This window comes from Lissotriton vulgaris, chromosome 3_1, assembly GCF_964263255.1.
Source record: "Lissotriton vulgaris chromosome 3_1, aLisVul1.2, whole genome shotgun sequence".
NCBI lineage: Eukaryota > Metazoa > Chordata > Amphibia > Caudata > Salamandridae > Lissotriton > Lissotriton vulgaris.
The window spans coordinates 1,102,662,136-1,102,685,942 of NC_141689.1; the positions used below are offsets into that span (position 1 = coordinate 1,102,662,136).

The 23,807-nt window shown below is 44.1% G+C and overlaps 1 protein-coding gene across 1 annotated transcript in view; it reads right to left on the reverse strand.

The window, feature by feature from the left end:
• The window catches only part of LOC147727488 (alcohol dehydrogenase 1-like), a 383,740-nt gene extending 382,361 nt beyond the window's left edge, over positions 1-1,379 (reverse strand). The window contains exon 1 of the mRNA XM_086961562.1: positions 1,193-1,379. Within this exon, the coding sequence (XP_086817688.1) occupies positions 1,193-1,300 (108 nt within the window). The 5' untranslated portion in view covers positions 1,301-1,379. The remainder of the gene's footprint in view (positions 1-1,192) is intronic.
• Between the last annotated feature and the right edge of the window lie 22,428 nt (positions 1,380-23,807).

Sequence of the window (23,807 nt, forward strand, 5' to 3'; positions counted from 1 at the left end):
ACCTCCAGGATTGGTGCACTAGTTCCAAGTCAAGGGGAAACAAAGACAAGAAAACAAAAATAGCGCTTCACTGGCAAACTCTGTAAAAGTGGCGCTAATGTGTTTCAGTGTGATTAAAATCAGTTTGGCCAGTTTGCTACCACTTTCTCTTACTTTATTTAGTTATTTATCTATTTGTCATATTTTTTGCCTTTTATTCCCAATGCTGCACTTTAGAATTAAAATGTCAGAAAAATATGACATTTCCAGCAAAAGCGTCTTTCTTTTTTGGATCCATTTCACAGGGAAGCAAATAAAAGAAAGGAGAAGAAAGAGAGTGAGAACCCGGTCGAAGAAAGAGAGTGAGAACCCGGTCTTGAAGTCACGGTTTTTATGGGCGTCGGCAGGGGGGGTAAGGAGGGTTACTCCAGGGGGGGGCAAGGGCCCCTCCTTGCCCCCCCCCTGCGGACGCCCATGGAGCTAAGACACACTGCCTCAAATGGAAGTCCTACATTCAATGCTCTGAAACGTCTCAAAAGCCTATACATTCTGGGATCCTATCCCCATCTATCTGAATAGTGCCCACACTCAGTAAAGTCACATAAGAGACGGAATCTTACCTCCAGCTCCTCACATAGGGCACTACAATAAAGCGCCGCATTTTAGAGAGAGGCGGGCTCCCGCCTTTCAAACAAAAGCGCAGCAGAATAGTCCAAAGTGGAGGAGAGGCTGGAAATCACACCCACCTCACTTCCACATCTCACCTGCACCCTCAGCAAAACGACAAAAATACCAAAGATACTGAGCCCTTTTCTTCTCTCCCTCTGTTTTATCCCAGTTCTTCAATGCCCTCGTGCCCCCAGCGCGAGACAGTGTCAATCCATCTCTCCTGCGCGAGAGCACCCTTTGTCCCCTCACCCTTCCCATTGGTCCCCCCAACGTTCTTATCTCCCTCTGGTCTCCTTCCAACCACCAACTGTCATTACAGCGTTTTCTTTCTTTACCCACGCACCGCACCAGGTTTGGGGCTGTATTTAATAAGCATAATCTCTGATAATTTACTGCAGCTTCATTCTTCATTCACTACAAGTGGCGACGAGCAGAAACCACAGCCCCTCACCGCGGATTAATTGTATTCCAGCAAGATTTACGGAAAACTTAAAAGAAACAAAGAAAGCGCTGCACCGGAGTTATGGAAGAACTGGCTTCATACCTGGTTTAGATACAGTCTCTTTGGCTTATCTGCTGATTGAGAGCGCCGGAGCGCGTTCAGGCTCCTGCCCGTGGACGTGTGAGCATTCAACACATTCTTTTCGTTCATCTGCGCATTCCATTCAGGAATTCAGCTATTCAAGTGAGTGTTCCTCGTCTACCGGGCAATCGGACAAAGGTGGTGTGCTTCCTACGCTTCTGATCATTGGCCTTGGGCCCCCAGCTGAGTTGTGTGTCTACTTCGGCGATTTCCTGTCAGCGAATTTCGCGCCTTTTGACGCCTCTCTGTAGGCATCTTCTGTGCATGCACTGAAGCGCACCACGTCACTGGAACGCAGCGCCAGGCACCATCTTAATGTCATTTTCTTCGAGAATTTGGTGAGTTCGATTCTGACCCTGGCACATTCACGGTGATGTGCACACCTATGAGAATAGTAAGAAAAGTGTTTTCTACATAAACGTTCCTTCTGAAATTTAAAAACTTTTGCTAACAACAATAATAGAAACTGCAGTCTGTGCATTTACAGACCATATTCTCTTAACTCCAGTGATGGTAAAGTTGATGCCCTCTGCAATTGAAGTATTCTTGTTTGTGATGGAAGCTTAAAACTTGGGCAGTTGGTTAAATAATCATTACAATATCCTAAGTTCTTCAATTGACACCATTTTCTTCTTTGTATGCTATTTTGTGGATCATGAAATAGTGACAAAAGTGGAAGAACACCAGGGTTTGTGTAACAACAACTGCAACGTGAAGTTTCACTTTTGCATTTAAAGCTGGAAATGTATTTGCCTCACTTCTTTTGCTTTAATACGTCATGTGTGCTTTGAGTTCCTTGAATCTTACGCAACCTCAAGCGTTTCTGCCCCTCAAAGGTGCTCCATGCATGCCATGGAAGGCATGGAAAGAGTATTTCACGAATTATATTGAAACGGTAGAGGATGAGGACTTCACTGCTGAAAAGAAAAAGAAAGTGCTTTTGTACTGTTTAGGTCCTGGTGGTGTCAAATCTACAACAACATAGAAAAAAAAGTGAGAGAAGGCAACAATGTTTACCAGCATGCCCTAGATGATCTTGATGCTCATTTTTCGCCTATTGTATGTGTTGCTGTTGATATATACACATTTTCGAGGAAGAAGCAAGGTAAAGATGAGAGCCTTGATGATTATTTGGCTGCTTTGAACAATTTAGCATTAACCTGCAGATTTGGTCAACTACAAGAAGAATTTGTTCGTGATCAAATTATCATGCATGCTAGCAACCCAAATATCCAGGATAAACTCTGGGTGAATGGAGAATCTTCTTTAAAGGAGGTGGTCGCTTTAGTCAAAAAGGCAGAACTAACTGGCAGATGTGCAAAGGCAGTTTTAGATGAGCCAGTGTTAGTTAAAGCAATTAATTCATCCAATGCTTTTAAACTAAGACAAAATGTAAACAATAGGGAAATTGCACATGAGTATCACAAGAAAGGTGAACATTACAAAACCAAACACAGGAGTGAGAAGAGTCACAGTATGAAAAAAAATGAATTATCTGAACTCAAATGTTATCGGTGTGGTACTTCCTCCCATTTGGCTGACTCCACAAAATGTCCTGCTAGACATCAGAAGTGCATGTCATGTGGTTTAACTGGTCACATTGCTAATGCAAGTAATAGAAGATCTTTCATACAAAGCAAACATGTTAAACACATTCAAGAGGAGAGTGACTTTGCAGAGGAACAGAGGAAAATTCTGAGTACTCTGATTCTGACAGTACCAACTACGTATTCTCCATTGAATATGACGTATTGGAACTCACACCCACAAAGAAAAAAAAAACAATGTGTGACGTAAAATTGGGTGGTGTAACAGTAAACTTAATGGCTGATTCGGGTTCTCCTTTCACGATTATCAATGAGAATGTATGGAATCAACAATTCACTGACAAAATGGGTACATCACTAGAGAAATCTAATGTCATTGCAAGAAGTTACACAGGCAACAACATTGAATTTTTAGGAACACGAGATTTAGAATTCGAATTCAAAAACAGGAAGGCATTTTGCAGACTTTTTGTGGCAAAGAAGGGACCCTCGGTTCTTGGTTGGAGCGACCAAGCGGACCTTGGCATCATTCTCAACCTAAATAGCGCTGATCCTGTTTTGTCAATTGATGAGTCTTGTAAACATACCATGCACAAAGATTTTCCTGAAGTGTTCTCTGGTAAAGTTGGTCCCCTTAACAGTTTTCAACATAAAATTGAATTCAAAAACTCTGCCGTCCCATGCATTCACAAGGTAAGACATTTACCAGTTTCGGTAAGAAATGATGTACAAGTCGAACTGGATAGACTGGTCAGAGATGGAATAATAGAAGAATTTGAGTAGGCGGAGTGGGTTTCTCCCTTAGTGGTGGTCAAAAGTCCTAAGGGGAAAATTGGACTTTGCATCGATCTCAGGGATCTTAACGAAATTATTATTGTTGATCAATACCCGCTACCACGCATTTGTGAAATGTTCAATGCCACCAATGATATGTGTGTACTTTCAATTATTGATTTAAAATCCACGTATCACCAAATACCCCTACACGCAGATAGCAAGAAATACACTACATTTATCACCCCATTTGGTTTTTATTGTTTCACCAGAGTACCGTTTGGTTTAGCCTCGGCCGCAGCGCTTTTTCAAAGGGACATGACCTCCATCTTTGAAGGTGTTGACTGTATCAGGTTTTTCCAAGATGATATCCTGGTCATGGGCAGCAACCAATTGGAACATGACACACGCCTTAGGCAAGTTTTTAACAAACTGAAAATGCATGGACTAACTGTTGAATTAGACAAATGTAAAATTGCTCAGGACAAAGTGGTATATCTAGGGCACACCATTAGCCACAATGGTATCAAACCAAAACAGGGTTTAGTGGATGCCATTCTCAATGCCCCCTGCCCATCCAGCAAAGAAGATGTCAGAGCCTTTCTCGGACTAACCGAGTATTACTCAAAATTCATTAGAAATTTTTCTGAGAAAACGTACAGTATAAGAAAATTATTAAAGAATAGGACAAAATTTGAATGGTCCAAGGAATGCCAGAACACCTTCGAAACAATCAAAAAGGAAATCAGTGATGCACCCTTTCTCAAAGGATTTGATCCCAAAGCCGAAATCTTTGTAACCACTGATGCTAGCAACAAAGGTTTGGGTGCTGTGCTAGCACAGAAAGATACTTCAAACCATGAATGGGTTGTGGCTTTTGCTTCAAGATCGCTCATCCCTGCTGAGGAGAAATACTCAGTAATCGAACGTGAAATGCTAGCCTGTTCATAGGCGCTCAATTACTTTAGAGCATACATTTGGGGATGCAATATACATCTTCGCACAGACCACAAACCCTTAATCAAAATCCTGTCTGCTTCAGGTTTGCAAAATGCTTCACCACGACTAAGTAAAATGTCTATCACGTTGCTGGATTACACCTACTCAGCAGAATATTGGCCAGGTATTAAGAACAAGATAGCGGATTTCCTTAGCAGACTGCCTCTTCCACACAAGGAGAATACGGATACTCAAAAGGAAGAAGAAAAAGTGGCTCTACTCTTCAACTCGGATCTTGATGGAATCTCTGTGGGAGAATCGGAACAGGACATGTCTTGCGACTCCACGCTCCAAGACGTATGCAAATTCGTCAACACCAGTTGGCCAGAGAAACGCCATCTCCACGACAATGTCAAAATGTATTGGGAAGTAAGAAATGAACTCAGTTGGGAAAATGGAGTGTTGTACAGAATTGGAAAAGCTATAGCTCCCATCACACTTAGAGAAAAAATTCTCAAGCTTTGCCATATTGGTCACCTTGGCATTTCAAAGACAAAACAAAGAGTCAGAACCAGTTACTAGTGGCCAGGTATTGACAAGCAAATTGAAATCCAAATAAGACACTGTGTAGAATGCTGTAACTCGGATAAGACCCTTAAAACATCCAAAGTTTGTCTCTCTCCACTTCAACCCCCCTTAATGGCATGGGAGAAATTTGGCCTGGACATCGCGGGGCCCATCGAAGGACATGATGGAGAAATCAAGTATATTTTAGTGGTCATAGATCATTTCTCCAAGTGGCCTGAAATAGAAATTGTCTCTGAAATTGACAGCTCAACAATCATTTCCTTCTTGGACAAGCTGTTTTTGAGTGAAGGATTACCCAACTGTGTGCTCACTGACAACGGACCACAGTTCTGCTCGGAAGCGTTCAAGTTATTCCTTGAGAGAAACTGTATCGCCAACCACACCACCTCATTATACCATCCAGAAGGAAATGGCCTCACTGAACGGTTCAACCGTGTCTTGAAAGGACACATACAGCTGTCAAGAAATGCTAACCTTAACTGGGAAGAAGTGTTCAAACTCATCTGGGCCTTCAGGATATCCCCTTGTGCCAGCACCCGTAATGCACCATTTGTTCTCATGAGAAGCAGACAGCCCCTTAGTATAGACCTAGGCTGGATGCCAACTTCCAAACAACTAGAATGGTCACCAGACAAAATCAGGAATAATATAATTAAGGCACAAAAATACTACAAAGAATGGTATGATTCTAAACATGGGGCTAAAGAGCACTCATTCAAGGATGGTGACCTTGTTAAAGTTCGTTTAGAAAAGAAAGTGAGAAAAGGAGAAAGCAGATTCACCGCTCCCCTTCACATAAAGGAACATTTTAACAATGGAGCCAGACTCAGTGATGGGAAAGTGTGGCACATGAGTAGATTGGCCAAGTATCATCATGGAGTCAAGGTACCCAATCAACTGCAACATAATTCTCATTGTAAAGATTTGTGGGTTGATGATGATAGGAGCAGTTTAGAACATGGTTGCACGCCCAGAAATGAAATGTCACATGATCTCCCACCTGACACTGACTCTGCTGATTGTCAGTCATCAGACCAGTCTGTGGATGTCAGTTCTCGCACTCCGTTGCCCAAACGGAGTTGCTACGGTGACTCACAGTCTGACTCTGAAGTCATGTCTGATGGTCATAGTGTCAGTGGTAGGTTTGGTAGAACCAGTATTGATCCTCACTCGGACACAGAAAGTGTTCCTGATTCCCACTTGGTCACAGGAAGGTTTGGGAGAAGCATCCAGAAACCCAAACGGTATGAAGATTTTGTTTGTGACTAGAGACAAATAGTGTAACATACATAAATGCTTGTTCACCACCTTAGAGGGTTTATTTGTAAAAGTTCGCAAGAGAGGAAGATGTGTTGTATCCCAGTTCTTTAATGCCCTCGTGCCCCCAGCGCGAGACAGTGTCAATCCATCTCTCCTGCGCGAGAGAACCCTTTGTCCCCTCACCCCCCTTCATTGGTCCCCCCAACGTTCTTATCTCCCTCTGGTCTCCTTCCAACCACCAACTGTCATTCCAGCGTTTTCTTTCTTTACCCACGCACCGCACCAGGTGTGGGGCTGTATTTAATAAACGTAATCTCTGATAATTTACTGCAGCTTTATTCTTCATTCACTACACCCTCTCAGCCCGAAATTTGTGCACACACTCCGGTGCAAGAGCATGTTCATCTCCTCACTCGGCCAAGGTGCAACACAGCTTCCGCTTCCGTTCTAGCCAGGGGCGGCAGCGGCATGGTAGCCTGAACCCTACCAAAACGAGCCCAAAGGCTGCCTGTAGTGCTGCTCCGAGGCAGGATGGGCTGGGGATATTGATGCCGCCAGGAATGAAAGAGTATGTGCCTGAACAGAGACAGCGGCTGACTTTGAAGCTGGGGTTAGTGTCTGAGTCTCCACAGGAGGCTCAACACCCTGTGATTCTGTGACAATCACTTAATTTCGCCACTTTTCACCCAACAGACTCCAAGCGGAAATTTCGTTTAATTACATGTGGACACCTCCTCCTTTATATTTTGCTTCGAAGCTTGAGAACTGAGTTTGAATCGCCGCGTCAGCTCAACATCCAGTCATTGTAGGCAAATCACTTGTCTCAGTTTTAACAATAAATGTGTCTGTCGTCTGTATACAGCTAGTAAGGCAACGTGATTTCTTTTTTTAACCTTTGTAAAATGTATTTATTTATAGCAGAGAAAGGGTAAAACCTGCCAAAATATTCCACGTTTCACAGGGAATGGGGAAAACGTGGTATTACCACTTCATCTCCTATTTATATGTGCATAATTCAGATTAGGGTGGTAATACCAAACACACTGCTGTAATCTTTATTTAACATTGCCACCCCCAAGTGAAACGTCTTTAAGTACAAAGGTGTAAGTTTCTTAAGATTAGGGTAATGTTAAGCATTTTATCATTACAGGGATTTTGTCCTTTTATTACAGATTGAGATGTGGCCTGCTTGAGGCTGCTTTGGTATGTCACTTGTGAAATAATGTACTTTCCGGCAGGAAACACGGAAAAGTATGTAGTGTTCAACTAATCTATGACATTAATGATTTCTAAGTGGGATTAGGAGTTTGTTCTATATGAGGGAAGTGAATTATCCAATTGGATTTTTTCTTCTATGTACAATGTAAAAGCAGGTTGCTGCTCCACTCCTACACGATTCTCGGCCTTTTTAGTGATGAAAACACACAAGACACTCAACAAGGCTTGTACGGACTTGGGGGCATATTATCAAGAGGGGTTATCTCCGCTTTTTTGGCTTTAAAAGCCAAGAACGCGGAGATAAAATGATCTCCCTATTACCTAGCTGTCGCTAACACCAGTTAGCGACAGCTAGTAGGAGATAGCGACCATCTTGGGCCCCACTTTGCATGTCAGTGATATTTATCACTAATGACATGCAAAGTGGGCGTGCCAAGATGTTAGCGACTGAAAACAGTCAAAGGTATAAATTTGATGGGCTAAGTATAAAATATAAACAATACGTACACTAGTCAGCTATATGCAAGATAATAACAGTTTGCACAGATATAAAGTGCAAGGTGCAAAAAAATATTCAAACACTAGTGGAAGCCACACTATTGTGCAGATAATTAACTTTTCAAGGCATATTCAGAGTTGTGCGAGAACGTATGGCTGATAGAAGAAAACAACGTACTCTAAAAATTACTGCATCACAGTTCAAGAGTAATATTTCCTTGAATGCTAGATTAAAATCTGTCATGGCATGTTCTTTAAAGTATGGGATTAGATAGAGTTTTGTATATCTAGCATAATAACCACAAAAGAACCAAAAATGCAACAAGGATTGCTTACAGCCACGGTTACAGGGACATTGCAGAGTTTCTAAGTTTTTATTAAAACCCAATGGAAATGATAAGGAGAATCTGATACTACCATCCCTAAGGCGGAAGAGCAAGCGTCTGTTCCACCTCCCCAAGTTTTTTGTAAGGTATCTCTGCAGCATATTATTAGGCCTCCTACCCGGTACCACGAGGGGAATATATGTTATGATGGCAGGTTTATATTTCTCAGATATTTCTCGCTCTTTCTGATATAGATTATACATGCCCCTCTTACTAATTTATGTTGCACTTGTTCGGTGGCTTCACAGGAAGAAAATAAGTGCTCCATACCCACACTTGATAAACTGCTTTTTACAGCCCTTAGCCACGGTATATCATGTGCCCTATCGCACCGTAGGCCATCCTGGATTATTTCTTGAGTCAGAGAAGTGGTCGGGTTCCGCCATATTTTTAACCAGAACAAAGCAGGTCTTGACCTAATAAAATCCTCCACATAAAAAAGATTCAGCTCCCTATGGCAAATGTAAGTAGGTGCTGAGATAGAAGCCCCCAGAATCTTTCTGCAAAATCTATTCTCTTTAATCAGAATGTTGGCGCTATTGGAGTACCCCCATACCTCCGCACCATAAGTTGCTGTTGGTAAGCATTGAGTACTATAGATTTGCAGTAGCGGGCTTACTACTTCAGCACGTTTAGGTTGCCGAAGGCTGATTATAGAATTAATTGCCTTACCCAGTTTGTTCCTCCCATGGGCCACATGGGGCTGCCAGGAAAATGTGTTGGAAAACATTAAACCTAGGTAAAGAAAAGTGCAAGTGCTTTTTAGGGCATCGTTCCCCGAAACGATGCGCTGAATGTCATATCTTTTAGGCCCACAGGACATTATATACGATTTATTAAAATTGGTAATTTGCCCAAGGTCCGCCATATAAGAGACAAAGCCCGTTATTGAAATGCGCAGTGCTTTCGGGGTGCGGCCCATAAGACCCGCATTGTCTGCGTATAAGAGACAGGGAAGTAAGGTTCCATTAATACTAGGTACATCAATAGTTAACTTGGACAATGAGCTACTTAATTCATTTATATACAAAATAAAAAGCAGGGGGGCCAAGACACAACCTTGTCTGACCCCCCTACCAATTAAAATGTCCTCTGAGACCTCCCCTTCACTATTTACTCTAACGCTGGCTTTTAAGTCGCTGTGCAAATGGGCAAGAAAATATACAAGTGCTTTATCCAGCTCATAATTTAAAAGCACCCTCCTTAGTTTGGAGCGCTTAACAAAATCAAATGCTGAACTTAGGTCTATAAATCCTAAATACAGGGGTGCCTTTTTAGCTATAATGTATTTGCCCATAACTAGGCTCAAGTTCACACATTGCTCCACAGTCTCCACATTGCTTCAAAAGCCTAACTGACATGGGTGTAAAATCCTATTCTCCTCACCCCAGGCCCTGATCTTATTAAAAATGACTCTGCCTAAAATCTTCAAAGTATTGTCAATTAAAGATAGAGGATGATAGCAACTAGGATTGAGTCTGTCACCCTTCTTAAAGATGGGGATGATGATGCTATTATGCCAGGTATCCGGGGTCGGGGAGTCAGTCAGGTTATTAAAAACATTACACAACAGGGGAGACCAAAATTCGGGCTCTGATTTAATTTGGTCAATAGATAGCCCATCGGGACCGGGGCCTTGTTGCCATCACTCTGATTTATGACTTCTTCCACCTCCATTATCGAAAATTTGAGAGGCATGACTGGATAAGTATCAACTGATACGCGCGGTGCCGTATAAATATGTGAGACATGGTCTTCCCACGTTTTACTTGGTATATTGCAGTTAATGGGGGAAATATTTGATCCTAAGGACCTTAGGAATTAAACCTCACCCCAGAACCCGATAACATCTTTTAAGGCGGCTGTGCAGGCGAGAGATTCCCACTTGTTCTTCAGAATTTCTTCTGTTTGGGTTTTTGTGATCTGTTTATAACGTGCTCTTAGTAATCTTACCAGGGGCTGGTCTCGAGGTTTAGCTAAGAGAGCCTCCCTTAGTTCCCGATTTGCTTTCGAGCAGGAGCTGTCAAACCACCTGGGATCTTTATTGGAGCGTTTGACTGGTTTGGAAATCTCTTCTTTAAAAGCCGCGCACAGTCGGACAAAAGCCACTATAATTTCGGTGCCTGGGTGATCAGTAGATAAGCAAGTATCTATTAATTGGGGGTGCTTGTTCGAAATACATGATAAGAGCCCCTTATTATCAATCCCCTTCCAGATTACTCTGAGTTTGTCAGTTGATACCTTTAGGTTAGTTGCCCCTATTTCCTGTTGCTTGTCCAGTTTTTTAATAGAATTAAAAATAGTCAGGATAGGGTTGTAGTCGCTATATATAGTACTGGGGACGTCTGCCTTTATTAAACAGTCCACAAGTAGAGAGGAAATAAAGACATAGTCAATGGTAGTAGAGCAGCCACGCCCTATGTATGTGGCCAAGCGTCCTTCGCCCGTGGTGCGGCTGGCTATCTCCATGACATTGGTTAAGTCGCGGGTAGCTATGTGATTAAGCAATTCTTCCCCTCTTTTATAAGGTAGCACTCGCCTAAAGGGGGTGAGTACGTTGGAATTACCTTTGTGGATATGGGCGTTAAAATCGCCTCCCAGTATGATCCCGTCGAATTTGCCATAAATTGGTCCATCCACGATATTAGTAATAAAATTAAACAACCGTATAAAATTATTATTGGATTGGGATGAAAAATCATTGTTGTAGAAATTAATTAAACATAGCTTAATTCCGCCTAAATAGATGATAGCCTGGAAATTTTCATCATGTGTATCCACAATTTTAATATTTCCACCAGTGGTGATCTTTACCCATATAGATAAACCTCCGCTGGGTCGTCCCACCGACGGGTAAGGTACAATAAAATTGTGACAAGTATACCCTTCAAAGAGAAGACCACTGGCACACCACGTTTCCTGAAACATTAAAATATCAAAGGTCTTAATCCAATCTGACCAATCGGTAGATGCCATTTTTGTTTTTAACCCAGCAATGTTCCAGCTTAATACAGTTAAACCATCATCTGACGTGACAGCAGAAGGAACAAAATCACTTGTATTTGAATTTGATTTCCCAAGTGGTGTAACCTCCATATGAAACTTAGACATGACGGAAAATGTGCCAAAATTATTACTATGCTGGGGAACACTATCATCAGACATAGGCCTTACTGTGACATCTGGGTCTTCCGTTGGTGGTCAGCCTTGGCTCTGTAGGTCTGATAAGGCACTAAATCTGTTAAATAAAGGGAAGATTGGTGTAACTGGGTAGGATGGTCTCAACGGAGGTCTATAAAAGTATCCCAAAGGTAAGGGGGTCACAGCAGTAGATGGGCTGAAGCAGGTGTTGCTACTATTTAGCAAGTGGCTTACTGTTGCTGGATGTCTAAAATTCAGGACAATGAAGTCTCCATTAATATTCTTAGAAGAGGGACCCACCCAATCTACCCGTCTTACTGTCAGAATTTCGCTAGTGATCTGCGGTCCCACACCTTTATGCCTAGACAGCCAATCAATAGACTTATTCTTCAGCTGAACCCATGACTCTCTTTGGTCCTCCTTCAAATGGGGGACTCCTGCTAAGATTAAAACATAAGGGCAGGCTTCAGGGGGCAAGTGGTGGACCGGCCCTGTTTGTTTTTTGGGCCGGGAGTCATTAGTTGGCCCGATATTGGGAGCGACCTTACCTGATTTCCCCACTTTCTCAGAGACAGACCCTGTTACAACTCCGAGCGCCCCTTCGGCAGAACAGGGCTGCCTGTCTGGTACTCGTGACCCTGGTTTAGATGGTTTTGCCAAGATGATGCCCTGTGCAGGCAGTGGCTTATTGCTCCCTATAGGTCTCTCACTACTCCCACTCCTAGTGTCAGATATAACATGGGTGTTGCTTTCCCCCATAATGCCCCTGTTGGCTGACTCCATGTCTTTCAGGAAACGATCTCCCCTTAGTTTATCAATGCTAATAGAACCTTTCCTTTTTGCGTCTTCCCTTTTGACCATGCTCTCTAATCTATCCAGCCTTTTAAAAATCTTCTTAAACTGTTTATCCATTTGACTTTTCATTTGGTTAAAAATTGAGTCTACAATAGTTTCAATAAAATTCCCATTAGGTTTGTCCTGTAAGGCATTTCCCATAATTTGCTCAGTCCGTGTATAAACAGAGTTGTGCTCAAAACGTACAGAGTCAGTAACAGAATTAGTGACAATGACGGCGTTGGTAACAGCCAAAGGTGTGGGCTTTGTGTCAGGACCTCCACTAGGTATCGTTTTTCCACGAGACCACATGCTCTGTGGTGTAGGTTGCCCTTTATTACGCGCAGGTTGTTTCTTTTTATTAGATGTTGGTTTAACATCTAATAAAAGTAGTGTGAAGTAGTGTGGCTCACTGGTTAGAGGCGGCAGACCCGAGAGCAGAGGATGGCCTGGGACCAGGGTTCGAATCCCGGCGCGGCAGGTTTCTGGACCAGGGTCAGCGGACTCGATAATTCTCTCGCCTCGGTGCCCACTCTGATCAGCGATCACACTTGGCAACTCTGGGCATTAGCTTGCCTCATCTTCACTAACCGCCCCACCAGACCGCCGGGGATGCCTGGCCTGGAGATACCCATTAAGGGACCATCTCTCAGGGAAGCCAGGAAGGGTTTCGCAGCGGTCGAAGCGCCTTGGGACCCCCCGGGTAAGTAGTGCGCTATATAAATGCCTATACATACATACATAACAGAACCTCGCTTCTTTTTCTCCCCTACTGTTTTGTCACTCAGAGCCATGGAGAGGACGGCAGTGAGGTCCGTGGGATCTTGTTGTGAGTCAGTGATAACAGTAATGTTACTGTCTACTGTTCAGACGAGAGGTATGGGTGCTGGCAGGACAGTCTTGATAATTGTAACCACTGGGGAGAGTGGCAGAATGTTGGACGTGCAAGCTGGCTGAGTTTCAGGCACTTCCGAGTGTGAACTTGACAATCTCATAGACATGCTACGTTCAATGTTTACAGTTTCAGTGGTAATTAAGTTAAAAGCATCCTCCAACATGCTTTCAATTGAAGCAGGTATCACCAAGGGAGTTTTGATAGCCTGGCTCGAGGTGGTGTTATTCCGTTTCCCCATATTAATGTACGGATGGCTCACCTTTTGTCACTGCTTAGGGGAGTGGCCCGCCCGACCACTGTCGACCACGGATGGCCACAGACGGCCCGCCCTTTGCCCGGGTTTAGCCCGGCACCGCCCGCGCTCGCGTCCGCGACGCTGTGGGAGCCTCAGTACTTTTGTGCGCCTCCGGTCGCGCTGCAGCTGGGGTGGGCGGCGCTCACCACCAAGCCTGCAGGGAGCTGTAGTTTTCCCCCTCGAAGCCGTGCACGGTCACAGGCTTCGAACATCACCATCGACCAAAATCACAGGAACAAAATCACCATCGACAAGATCTCCACATATCTTCTTCAAAACTCCCCTGCCTATTCGTCGCACCCTAACCAAGCAGCCATCAACCTCACACAATGGCTAACCCACAGCGCCGACAACCTAGCACCCTTGAAAAAACATCAAATCAAGCTAGGCAGCAAAAACGCCCCCTGGTTCAACGATGACCTTAAGAAATCCAAGAAACTCTGTCGTTCCCTTGAGAAAGCCTTGAAAAAACACCCAAACACTATCACCTGAGACGCTTTCAAAAACGCCACCCGCAAACACCACCAACTAATCCGAACTACCAAGAAATCAGCATTCAAAGACCGACTAGATAACAACGCACACAACAGCAAGGAACTATTCAACATCGTCAAAGAATTTACCAACCCCACCGCCAGCACCAACGACATCACTCCCTCTCAAGTCCTTTGCGACTCCCTAGCCTCATTCTTCCACGACAAAATCGCCGACATCCATAATAGCTTCGACAACCAACCCGAAGACCAACCCACCCCACCCACCTCCGAACCTAAACCCCCTCGAACATCCTTCATGACTGGAACCCAATCACCACTGATAACACCATTCGCCTGATGAACTCCATCCACTCAGGATCCCCAACAGACCCATGTCCCCACCACATCTTCAACAAAGCAGACTCCATCATCGCACCCCACCTCCGAGACGTCATCAACTGCTCCCTCAACTCCGCTACCTTCCAGGAAAGCTGGAAACACGCCGAACTCAGCGCCCTTCTGAAAAAACCCACAGCAGACCCCACCGAACTCAAAAACTACCGCCCCATCTCGCTCCTCCCATTCCCGGCCAAAGTCATTGAGAAAGCCGTCAACAATCAGCTCGCCGCCTTCCTCGAAACCAACAATTCCCTCGACTCCTCGCAGTCCGGCTTCCGAGCCAAACACAGCACCGAAACCGCCCTCATCGCAGCAACAGACGACATTCGAACACTTCTGGACAACGGAGACACAGTCGCCCTCATCCTCCTTGACCTCTCTGCAGCCTTCGACCCAGTCTGTCATAGCACACTTATACAACGCCTCAACAACATCGGAATTCAAGGAAAAGCATTGGACAGGATCATCTCGTTCCTCGCTGGAAGAACTCAGAGAGTCCGCCTCCCACCTTTTAAGTCAGAGGCCACCGAAGTCATCTGCGGCCTTCCACAAGGATCTTCTCTCAGCCCTACCCTCTTCAACGTATACATGAGCCCCCTCGCAACCATCGCACGTCAACACAACCTCAACATCATCTCCTACGCTGATGACACTCAACTGATCCTCTCACTCACCAAAGACCCAAACACCGCCAAAACCAACCTACATGAAGGGATGAAAGAAGTAGCCGAATGGATGAAGCACAGCCGTCTTAAACTGAACTCGGACAAAACAGAAGTCCTCATCTTAGGTACTTCCCCTTCCGCCTGGGACGACTCTTGGTGGCCAGCGGCCCTAGGAAAAGCACCCATACCGACGGACCACGCACGGAACCTGGGCGTCATCCTGGACTCCTCACTCTCGATGACCAGACAAGTCAACGTCGTTTCATCATCATGCTTCAACATCCAACGCATGCTCAAAAAAAATTTTGCTGGATCCCCACCTAAACTAGAAAAACGGTCACCGACGCACTGATCACAAGCCGAATGGATTACAGAAACACCTTGTATGCCGGTACCACCGCAAAACTTCAGAAAAAACTCCAACGCATCCAAAACGCCTCAGCCAGACTCATACTAGACATCCCTCGCAAAGACCACTTTTCCGGTCACCTGAAAGACCTCCACTGGCTCCCCGTCAATAAGAGGATAACATTCCGTCTCCTCACCCACGCACACAAAGCCCTCTACGAACTTGGACCAGAATGCCTAAACACGTGCCTATCCTTCTACACCCCCACCCGCCATCTGCGTTCGTCCAACCAAGCACTCGCCGCTGTTCCGCGCATCGACAAAACCACCATGGGGGGAAGATCCTTCTCCTACTTGGCGGAAAAAACCTGGAACTCCCTTCCCATGCACCTCCGCCTTACTCAATACCACCTAGCCTTCAGAAAACAGCTTAAAACCTGGATATTCGATAAGTAATTCTCCCCCCTTCCTCAAGCGCCTTGAGACCCTCTGGGTATGTAGTGCGCTATATAAATACTGACTTGACTTGACTTGACTGGCAGTGGCTGCGGGGGAAGCAGGCAGTGTCTGGAGCCCCGAGGAAATGCTGGCGGCAAGGGAAGGTAGGTTGTTAGGATCGATGCTTAATGGAACACTGAGCGGGTTGCTAGGAGCTCAGAATGTTATGTTGTGAAGTGGAGGCCAGTAAGAAGAAGTTGGTGAGGGAGCTGGAGGTCTCTTCATGTATGCCTATTAAAGTAAAGTTTACTTCCTCCTACAAATTGTATTGGACTCATCTTTACACGGGCGACGAGGGACTACTACTCTGGCAGGGGACAGATTGCCTTTGACCTCCACCCCTGGATGATACTACCTGGAGCAGGTAGTATACATTTACTCCTTCAATTGTAATTCTACTGGATTTAGATGTGAGTTCCTTCTTTATTTTTCTGCTTCCTTGAGGATTTAAAGCTACTTTTTCGATTAACCTTACAAGAACCCTACAAGAAATTTTCCAAGTACCTAATTGCCATTTGAAACTGTTTATCTATATCTGTTTATCCTTGGAACTACCCGTCATTGCCGATTTTGTGGATTTGCTGACTATTTGTGGATTTGGTTATTTCGTAATTGGCAACTTCATCAAATTTTCGCTCTTTTACGATGTGCATCTTTTGAAGAGCTTAAAACTGCCTACCCGAGCGTGCTCTCTCTAAACGCCGTCATCAGAAGCTGCTCGCACTGCTGTTGCTAAGCTGTGGCATCAGAAGCTGCTCGTGCTGCTGTTATCAAGCTCCGGCAGTCACCCGCGCGACCTGTGCCATCGTCATCACGTACCACGGGTCACGTATCGTCAAAAAACGTGATCCGTACATGCCGGCCATCTTAAATTGGTCTTAAATCATTCTTAAAGAGTTTCTCTGCATATAGGGACGGAGAATAACGGAAAACGATAGAAAGATCAACTAAAGAACGAACAACGAACGTGGAACAATAACCATTCGCGAGCAATGCTATGATTATTATATGAAGCGTAAGAGTGGAAAAGTAGTGGGAACTTTTTCTACATTGTTTATTTACATTTCCTTTTGGTTTCTCGATGTATGTTGTTTTCAACCATTAGTATAAGCATTGTGTGTTTATAACATTCCTTCCCCAGTTATGTCTGACCAATCATTTGCTGCTCCTCCTTCCTTTCTACCTACTCCTGGTGAGCCTACTGTGCCGTGGAAAGAATGGAAAAAACTGTTTTTGACATACATTCTTGCCACTGGTGCAGACAAATTTGGACCAATTCGCAGGCAGGCGATTTTACTTCATAATTTAGGAGTAGAAGGCAGGAGACTTTACGAAGATTTACCAGAGATATCCTTAGGTATAGGTAATGGTCAACCCACTAATGTCTACGAAATGAGCATGCAGATGTTGGAGAAAAGGTTTATAGCTAAAATCAACACTGTTCTAGAAAGACACACATTCTTTTGTTGTGTACAAAGGAACGATGAAGACATTTCTAGCTATGTTGCAGCCTTGAGGGGACTGTCTTTAAATTGTCAATTTAAAGATTTAAGTGATTCTCTAATTAGGGACCAGATCGTTAGATGCACCAATAACAAGAAAGTAAGAGAAAAGTTGCTCATAAAAGACTGTACTTTGGAAGAGGCAATACAAATTGCTAAAGGGTGTGAAAATACCGATATATGGATTAAAGAAATGGACAAGTGTACCAATTTGATAGCATCTAAAGATACTGTAAAGGCGACTGAACATAGTGAAAAAGGTTCTCAAGTTTCGGCTAATGTTGATGAGACTAAAATAGTCAAGCCTGCTGCAAAATTAGATTTTAAATCTACTAATAAATTTCCTGCATATCGTCCAAGTAATGTTGGACAACAAGAACATTTTCGTCAAGTAAAGTGTTACAGGTGTGGAGCTCCTGGGCATATCGCGTCAAGTACGCGATGTATGGCCAGAAATGCTATTTGTAGAACCTGTGGCCGAAGGGGCCACTTAGCAAAAGTTTGTAATGCTAAAACACAAAATGTCAATGATGTTAATGATTGTTGCGAAAATGTTCAAGAATTGATGCTATGTGTGGAAGGGTTACCCAAAAATGAGAATTGTATCCAAGACCATGTCTCTCTTATTGATATACCTACCGAGAGTACAGATAAATTAGAAAAGCCACACTGTTTAATTAGTTTTGATAGCAGAGATGAGAAGCATCCTCAAACCAGAGATGTTGAAATGTTAATTGATTCTGGAAGCCTTTATACATTGTTATCTAAAGATATGTACATTGAAGTTTGGGGGGATGATGGTGATGTTGCTTCTTGGAGGACCCAGATATTAAAGCAGTAGGTTATAGTGGCAAGACTATAGATATCCTTGGGCTCAAATGGATGGTAATAAGTTTCTCAAATAGGAAAGTATTTGGACGAGTTTATCTGACAAAGCAAGGTTCTATCTTGCTTGGTTGGCGCCACCAGAAGGATTTGGGTATTTTGTTGAATCCTAATGCTGCTGTCTCAGTTTCTTCACTTTCTGTCCTTAATGTTGACAGTTTTGAGATTGACATTATGAGAAGATTTCTCAATGTCTTCTCTGACAATTTGGGGAAAGGGGTTTTTGCACAAAATCATTCTCAAGAAGAATGCGGTCCCGGTGGTTCATAAAGTTAGAAATGTGCCGCATTTAATGAGGGCCCCTCTCAAAGATGAATTAGATAAATTGTTAGATTTGAGAATAATTGAGCCCATTGAAGCCTCTGAATGGCTCGCGCCCATTGTCGTCACACCTAAGGATGGGGGAGCTAAGATTCAGCTCTGTGTGGACCTCCGAGACTTAAATAGAAACATTTGGGTGGATAGGCAGCCATTACCGAACATTTCTGAGATGTTGAGTGCTATGGGTGGTGGTGTGATTTTTAGCGTGATTGACATGTCTGCAGCTTACCACCAAATAGACTTGGATGAACGATCTCGACATATCACTTCTTTTGTGTCTCCGCTGGGTGCGTTTATGTATTGTAGGATGCCCTTTGGATTGGCGTCCGCCTCAGCGGTGTTTCAGAGAGTGATGCAACAAGTTTTGGTTGGAATACAGAATGTTTTATGCTTCCAAGATGACGTGTTGATAGTTGGGAAGAGTTGTGAGCTTCATGATGAGGTTTTGACTGAAGTGTTGGAACGTATTGAAGGTAATGGCTTGACCATAAAGAAAGAAAAGTGTCAATTAAAACGAGATAGCGTGACTTATCTGGGCCATGAGATATCTGGTCATGGCATCAGGCCTAAGAAGAGTATAATTTCTGCAATTAACAATGCTCCTACACTGTCCAACAAAGATCAGCTTAGATCCTTTTTGGGTCTAGCTGAATATTGTTCAAAGTTTATAAATGGATTTTCCGATGTTGTAGAAGCTTTGAGGGTGTTTATGAAGAATGGTGTTACATTTAAGTGGAATGAGGCTTGCGATGAATCATTCTAGTGTGTTAAAAAAGGAATTTTGCATGCACCGACTCAAGGTCATTTTGATGTTAAAGCTAAAACTTTGGTTACCACAGATGCTAGTGCTGTAGGGATTGGTGCAGTTCTGTCCCATATTTGTGATGGTGTGGAGAAGATCATAGGATTTGCATCAAGGAGACTTCAGGGAGCTGAAGTTTCCTATTCCGTTATTGAGAGGGAAGCTCTCGCTTGCACCTGGGGAATCTAGCATTTCAGATATTTCCTTTGGGGTTTGCCTTTCAGGGTGAGAACGGATCATAAACCCCTTGTACATTTGTTTAAGGGGGAAAGAGGTTTGGAATGAAATGTAACTCCCAGAATAGCTAAGTGGATTCTGTCTGTGCTTGAGTACAATTTTGAGATGGAATATGTCAGAGGAGAGAAAAATGTAGTTGCAGACTATTTGTCAAGAATGCCGGTTGAGTCAGTAGGTGAGGATTTGGAAAATGATGACTTTGAAGCTAGTTGTAATGAAATCTTGATGTTTGATAAAGCAGAATGGGAATCTGCCATGTCTGAAGATCAGGTGATATCATTAGTGATAAGAAATGTTTCTGAGGGATGGTCTAGGGAGTCTTGTGCTGACATTCGTTTAAAGGGTTTTCATCATGTAGAGGGTGAATTGAGTGTTTCAGAAGGTAAGTTGTGGAGAAGAAACAAGTTGGTGCCACCATGCAATCTTAGGTCTAAGATTATGACTTTGGCGCACGGAGGTTATTTGGGTAGAAACATGACAAAGAGGAAGATTCGTGAGTCGTACTGGTGGCCAGGCATGGATGGGGAAATAGATGATTTGGTTAGAAATTGCTATGCGTGTGCTGGTAGCGATAAAACTAAAGGTTTGGGAAGCCTCCCCTTTCGTGTGTTGATTTTCTGGCACGTTCCTGGGAAAAATTGGCTATTGATTTTCTAGGTCCAATTTCCAAATTGGGTGCTCGTAATAAGTTTTTAATGGTTCTGGTGGATTATCACTCGAAATGGTTTGTGGTGGAGTCCACTGAGAATATTGATACCAGGAGAGTGATTGGTTTTATGGAAAGAGTGTTTCTGAAAGAAGGGATTCCGAAAACTCTAGTATCAGACAACGGGGTGCAGTTAGTTTCTAGAGAAATGAAAGAATTTTTGGATGGTATGGGAATTTGTCATGAGAGAGTTGCGTTATTCAGGCCACAGGCTAATGGTCTTGTGGAAAGGATTAACAGATTTGCGATGGGAAATATTCAATTATCTCTTGCTAACGGTTTAGTATGGTCTTATGAACTCAAGAAAATGGTGTGGTCTTATAGAGTCACGCCACATTCAGTTACTGGTGTCTCGCCTTTTGTTCCCTTAAAAGGCGAGAACCTGGTACAAAGGAAGTTCCGGGTTGGCTGAGGAGCAAAGAATGTGTTTGGGTTGATCGTATGGGAGTGATATGTAGTGTTGATAAACGGCAAAATGATTCTGCTCAGTCATATAATTTGAGAATGAGGGTGCGTGAGAATGACATTAAAGTAGGAGATTGGGTTGTAACAAGGAAGCGTGGTATAGTGATTAAAGGAGAGAGTACATTTTCACAACCTAAACAAGTGAAGTGTGTCAAAAGAAACATTCTCATCTTGAGTGATGGTTCTGCTTGGAGTAGTGGTAATGTTGCAAAATGTCCTACTCCCTAATGGTTTAATTTGTATTCTTTCATGAAATGTGATTTGTATTGCACATGTTATATTATATTGCATATGTTACATCGTATTTTGTTTGTACTTGTAATGGGGGAGATGTGTTAGGATCTATGCTTAATGGAACACTGAGCGGGTTGCTAGGAGCTCAGAATGTTATGTTGTGAAGTGGAGGCCAGTAAGAAGAAGTTGGTGAGGGAGCTGGAGGTGTCTTCATGTATGCCTATTAAAGTAAAGTTTACTTCCTCCTACAAATTGTATTGGACTCATATTTACATAGGTCCACTCTGACCCTTGCAGGAAAATACTGTTCCCGCTCCTCCGAGGGAACCTCCGTTCTTTTGTGCGCCTCCGGTAGCGCTGCAGCTGGGGTGGGTGGCGCTGACCGCCAAGCCTGCAGGGAGCTGTAGTTTTCCCCCTCGAAGCCGTGCACAGTCACAGGCAGCGGCTGCGGGGGAAGCAGGCAGCGTCTGGAGCCCTGAGGAAATGCTGGCGGCAAGGGAAGGTAGGTCCACTCTGACCCTTGCAGGAAAATACTGTTCCCGCTCCTCCGAGGGAACCTCCGTTCTTTTGTGCGCCTCCGGTCGTGCTGCAGCTGGGGTGGGCGGCGCTGACCGCCAAGCCTGCAGGGAGCTGTAGTTTTCCCCCTCGAAGCCGTGCACGGTCACAGGCAGAGGCTGCGGGGGAAGCAGGCAGCGTCTGGAGCCCTGAGGAAATACTGGCGGCAAGGGAAGGTAGGTCCACTCTGACCCTTGCAGGAAAATACTGGATTCATGAGTGGATAAGTAGATGGATGGGTGGGTGGATGGAAGGATGGATGGCTAAGTGAAAGGGGGATGGGTAAATGGATGACTGAACAGGTGAATGGGTGGAAGGATGAGTGACTGGATGGATGCATGAGTAAGTGAAAGGATGGCTGGATAGGTGAATGGCTGGATGAATGAGTGAATCGATGGATGGGTGGAAGAGTGGATGGATGAGTGTACGAATGGATAGGGTGAAAGGGTGGATGGATGGATGGATGATGGATGAGTAAAAGGGTGGATTGAGGGATGGATGAGTGAAATGATGGATGGAAGAATACGTAATGAATAGGTTTGTAAATGGATGAATATGGACATGGATGGGCACACAGATGAAAGGACAGAATGAATGGTGAAAGACTGAAGGTTGGATGAAAGTATGATTACACATTGTAAGCCCCATTATCTTAAGCAACATTTCCTATACATTGACTTTCACATTTATATGAGTGATTGTCTCTATATAATATGTGTTTGTTGTAATGCACTTCAACACTCTGCCCCAAATACTTGGGATGAGTAGCACTATAGAAGAAAATAAATACACATGAGAGAGGGTCTATGTGTAGATGAGGGGCGCCATTGGAGGGTTGTATCAAGGCCAGGATGGCCGGGCATCAGGCGTTTTCTCTGGGAGCTGGAAAGGTGGGGCCAGTTTTGTTACCACAAAAGACCTGCACATTTGCTTAAAGCTGTGAGCATACTGATAATCCATGAAGTGCACAATTGTCTCAACCTAATATAAACTTATTTTCACTTGTACTTTAGTAGTTGTCTATTTACTTACTTATATACTATTGCGCAACCTTCTCTGATGTGTCTGTAAAACTTACCTTTTGTCCTGAATTTTGACCTCCTGTCCTGAATTTCTGTCCTGAATGTTGACCCTTTGTCCTGAATTTTTACACTCACTGTCCTGAATTTGCACCCATGCCAGTTGGTCACCCTAGCACCTGATGGGTTTTCCACTTGGACTACAGTGCCCACCGATGTGCTCTCAATGTTACATGTGAGGAATTGCCACGGGAGGGAGCCCAGTTTGGTCCCCTAGGCCATTAAATGGAGTAAATGCAGTATCAGAAAAGAGGTCATCTAGGGTATGGAGACCCACTTCATGCCAGGGGGTTATAGCCGTCATCATGATGTGTGTGCGCCCTCTGGGTGTGCCAAGCAGTAGCAACAAAAGGGGTACAGCACTGATGTATTGGTGAGACACAAGCAACAACAATGCCCCGAACAGCAGTCACATGGGTAGGATGGGGGCACAATATAGTGAGTGAAAAAGGAGCAGCAAGTGCTCCAAATTCCATAGTGGGCAAGTCAGTGTTGATGTGTCATCGATGTTGCACTCAGCAAACCACTGTGACACCCACTGCAGCTAAGCAGCCAGGAAGAAGTGCTATAAATTGGGAGCCCACCATCTTGTTCCTATCTGTTGGCAGGTACGGTTTGGCCAGTGTCACACAGCGGTGGTTGCTATGCCAGATAAAGTCACCTGGCATGTGCTCAAGTGTGACAAAGAAGGTTTTCTGTAGATATATTGGAATGTTGGGAAAGTGATATCATACCTGTGAGAGTACCACCATTTTGGACAGAGCTGGGATGCTTTTTGCCCACAGATGGATGATAGTATCTGGCATAAGTTGCCATTCTCCAGTGCCGCCGCATCATGGTGGATCTGGATGCCCAGGTACCAGATCATGTCAGGCTGCCATTGCAGCAACTCCTCACCCAGCAGGAGAGCAGAAGAGCAGAAGAGCAGGAGAGCAGGATCAGCCACTATTGTGGCTAGCAGGAAGTGACTTTCCCCAATGAACTCATAACCCCGAGATATCGGCAAAGGAGGTGAGTAGACGCTTGACC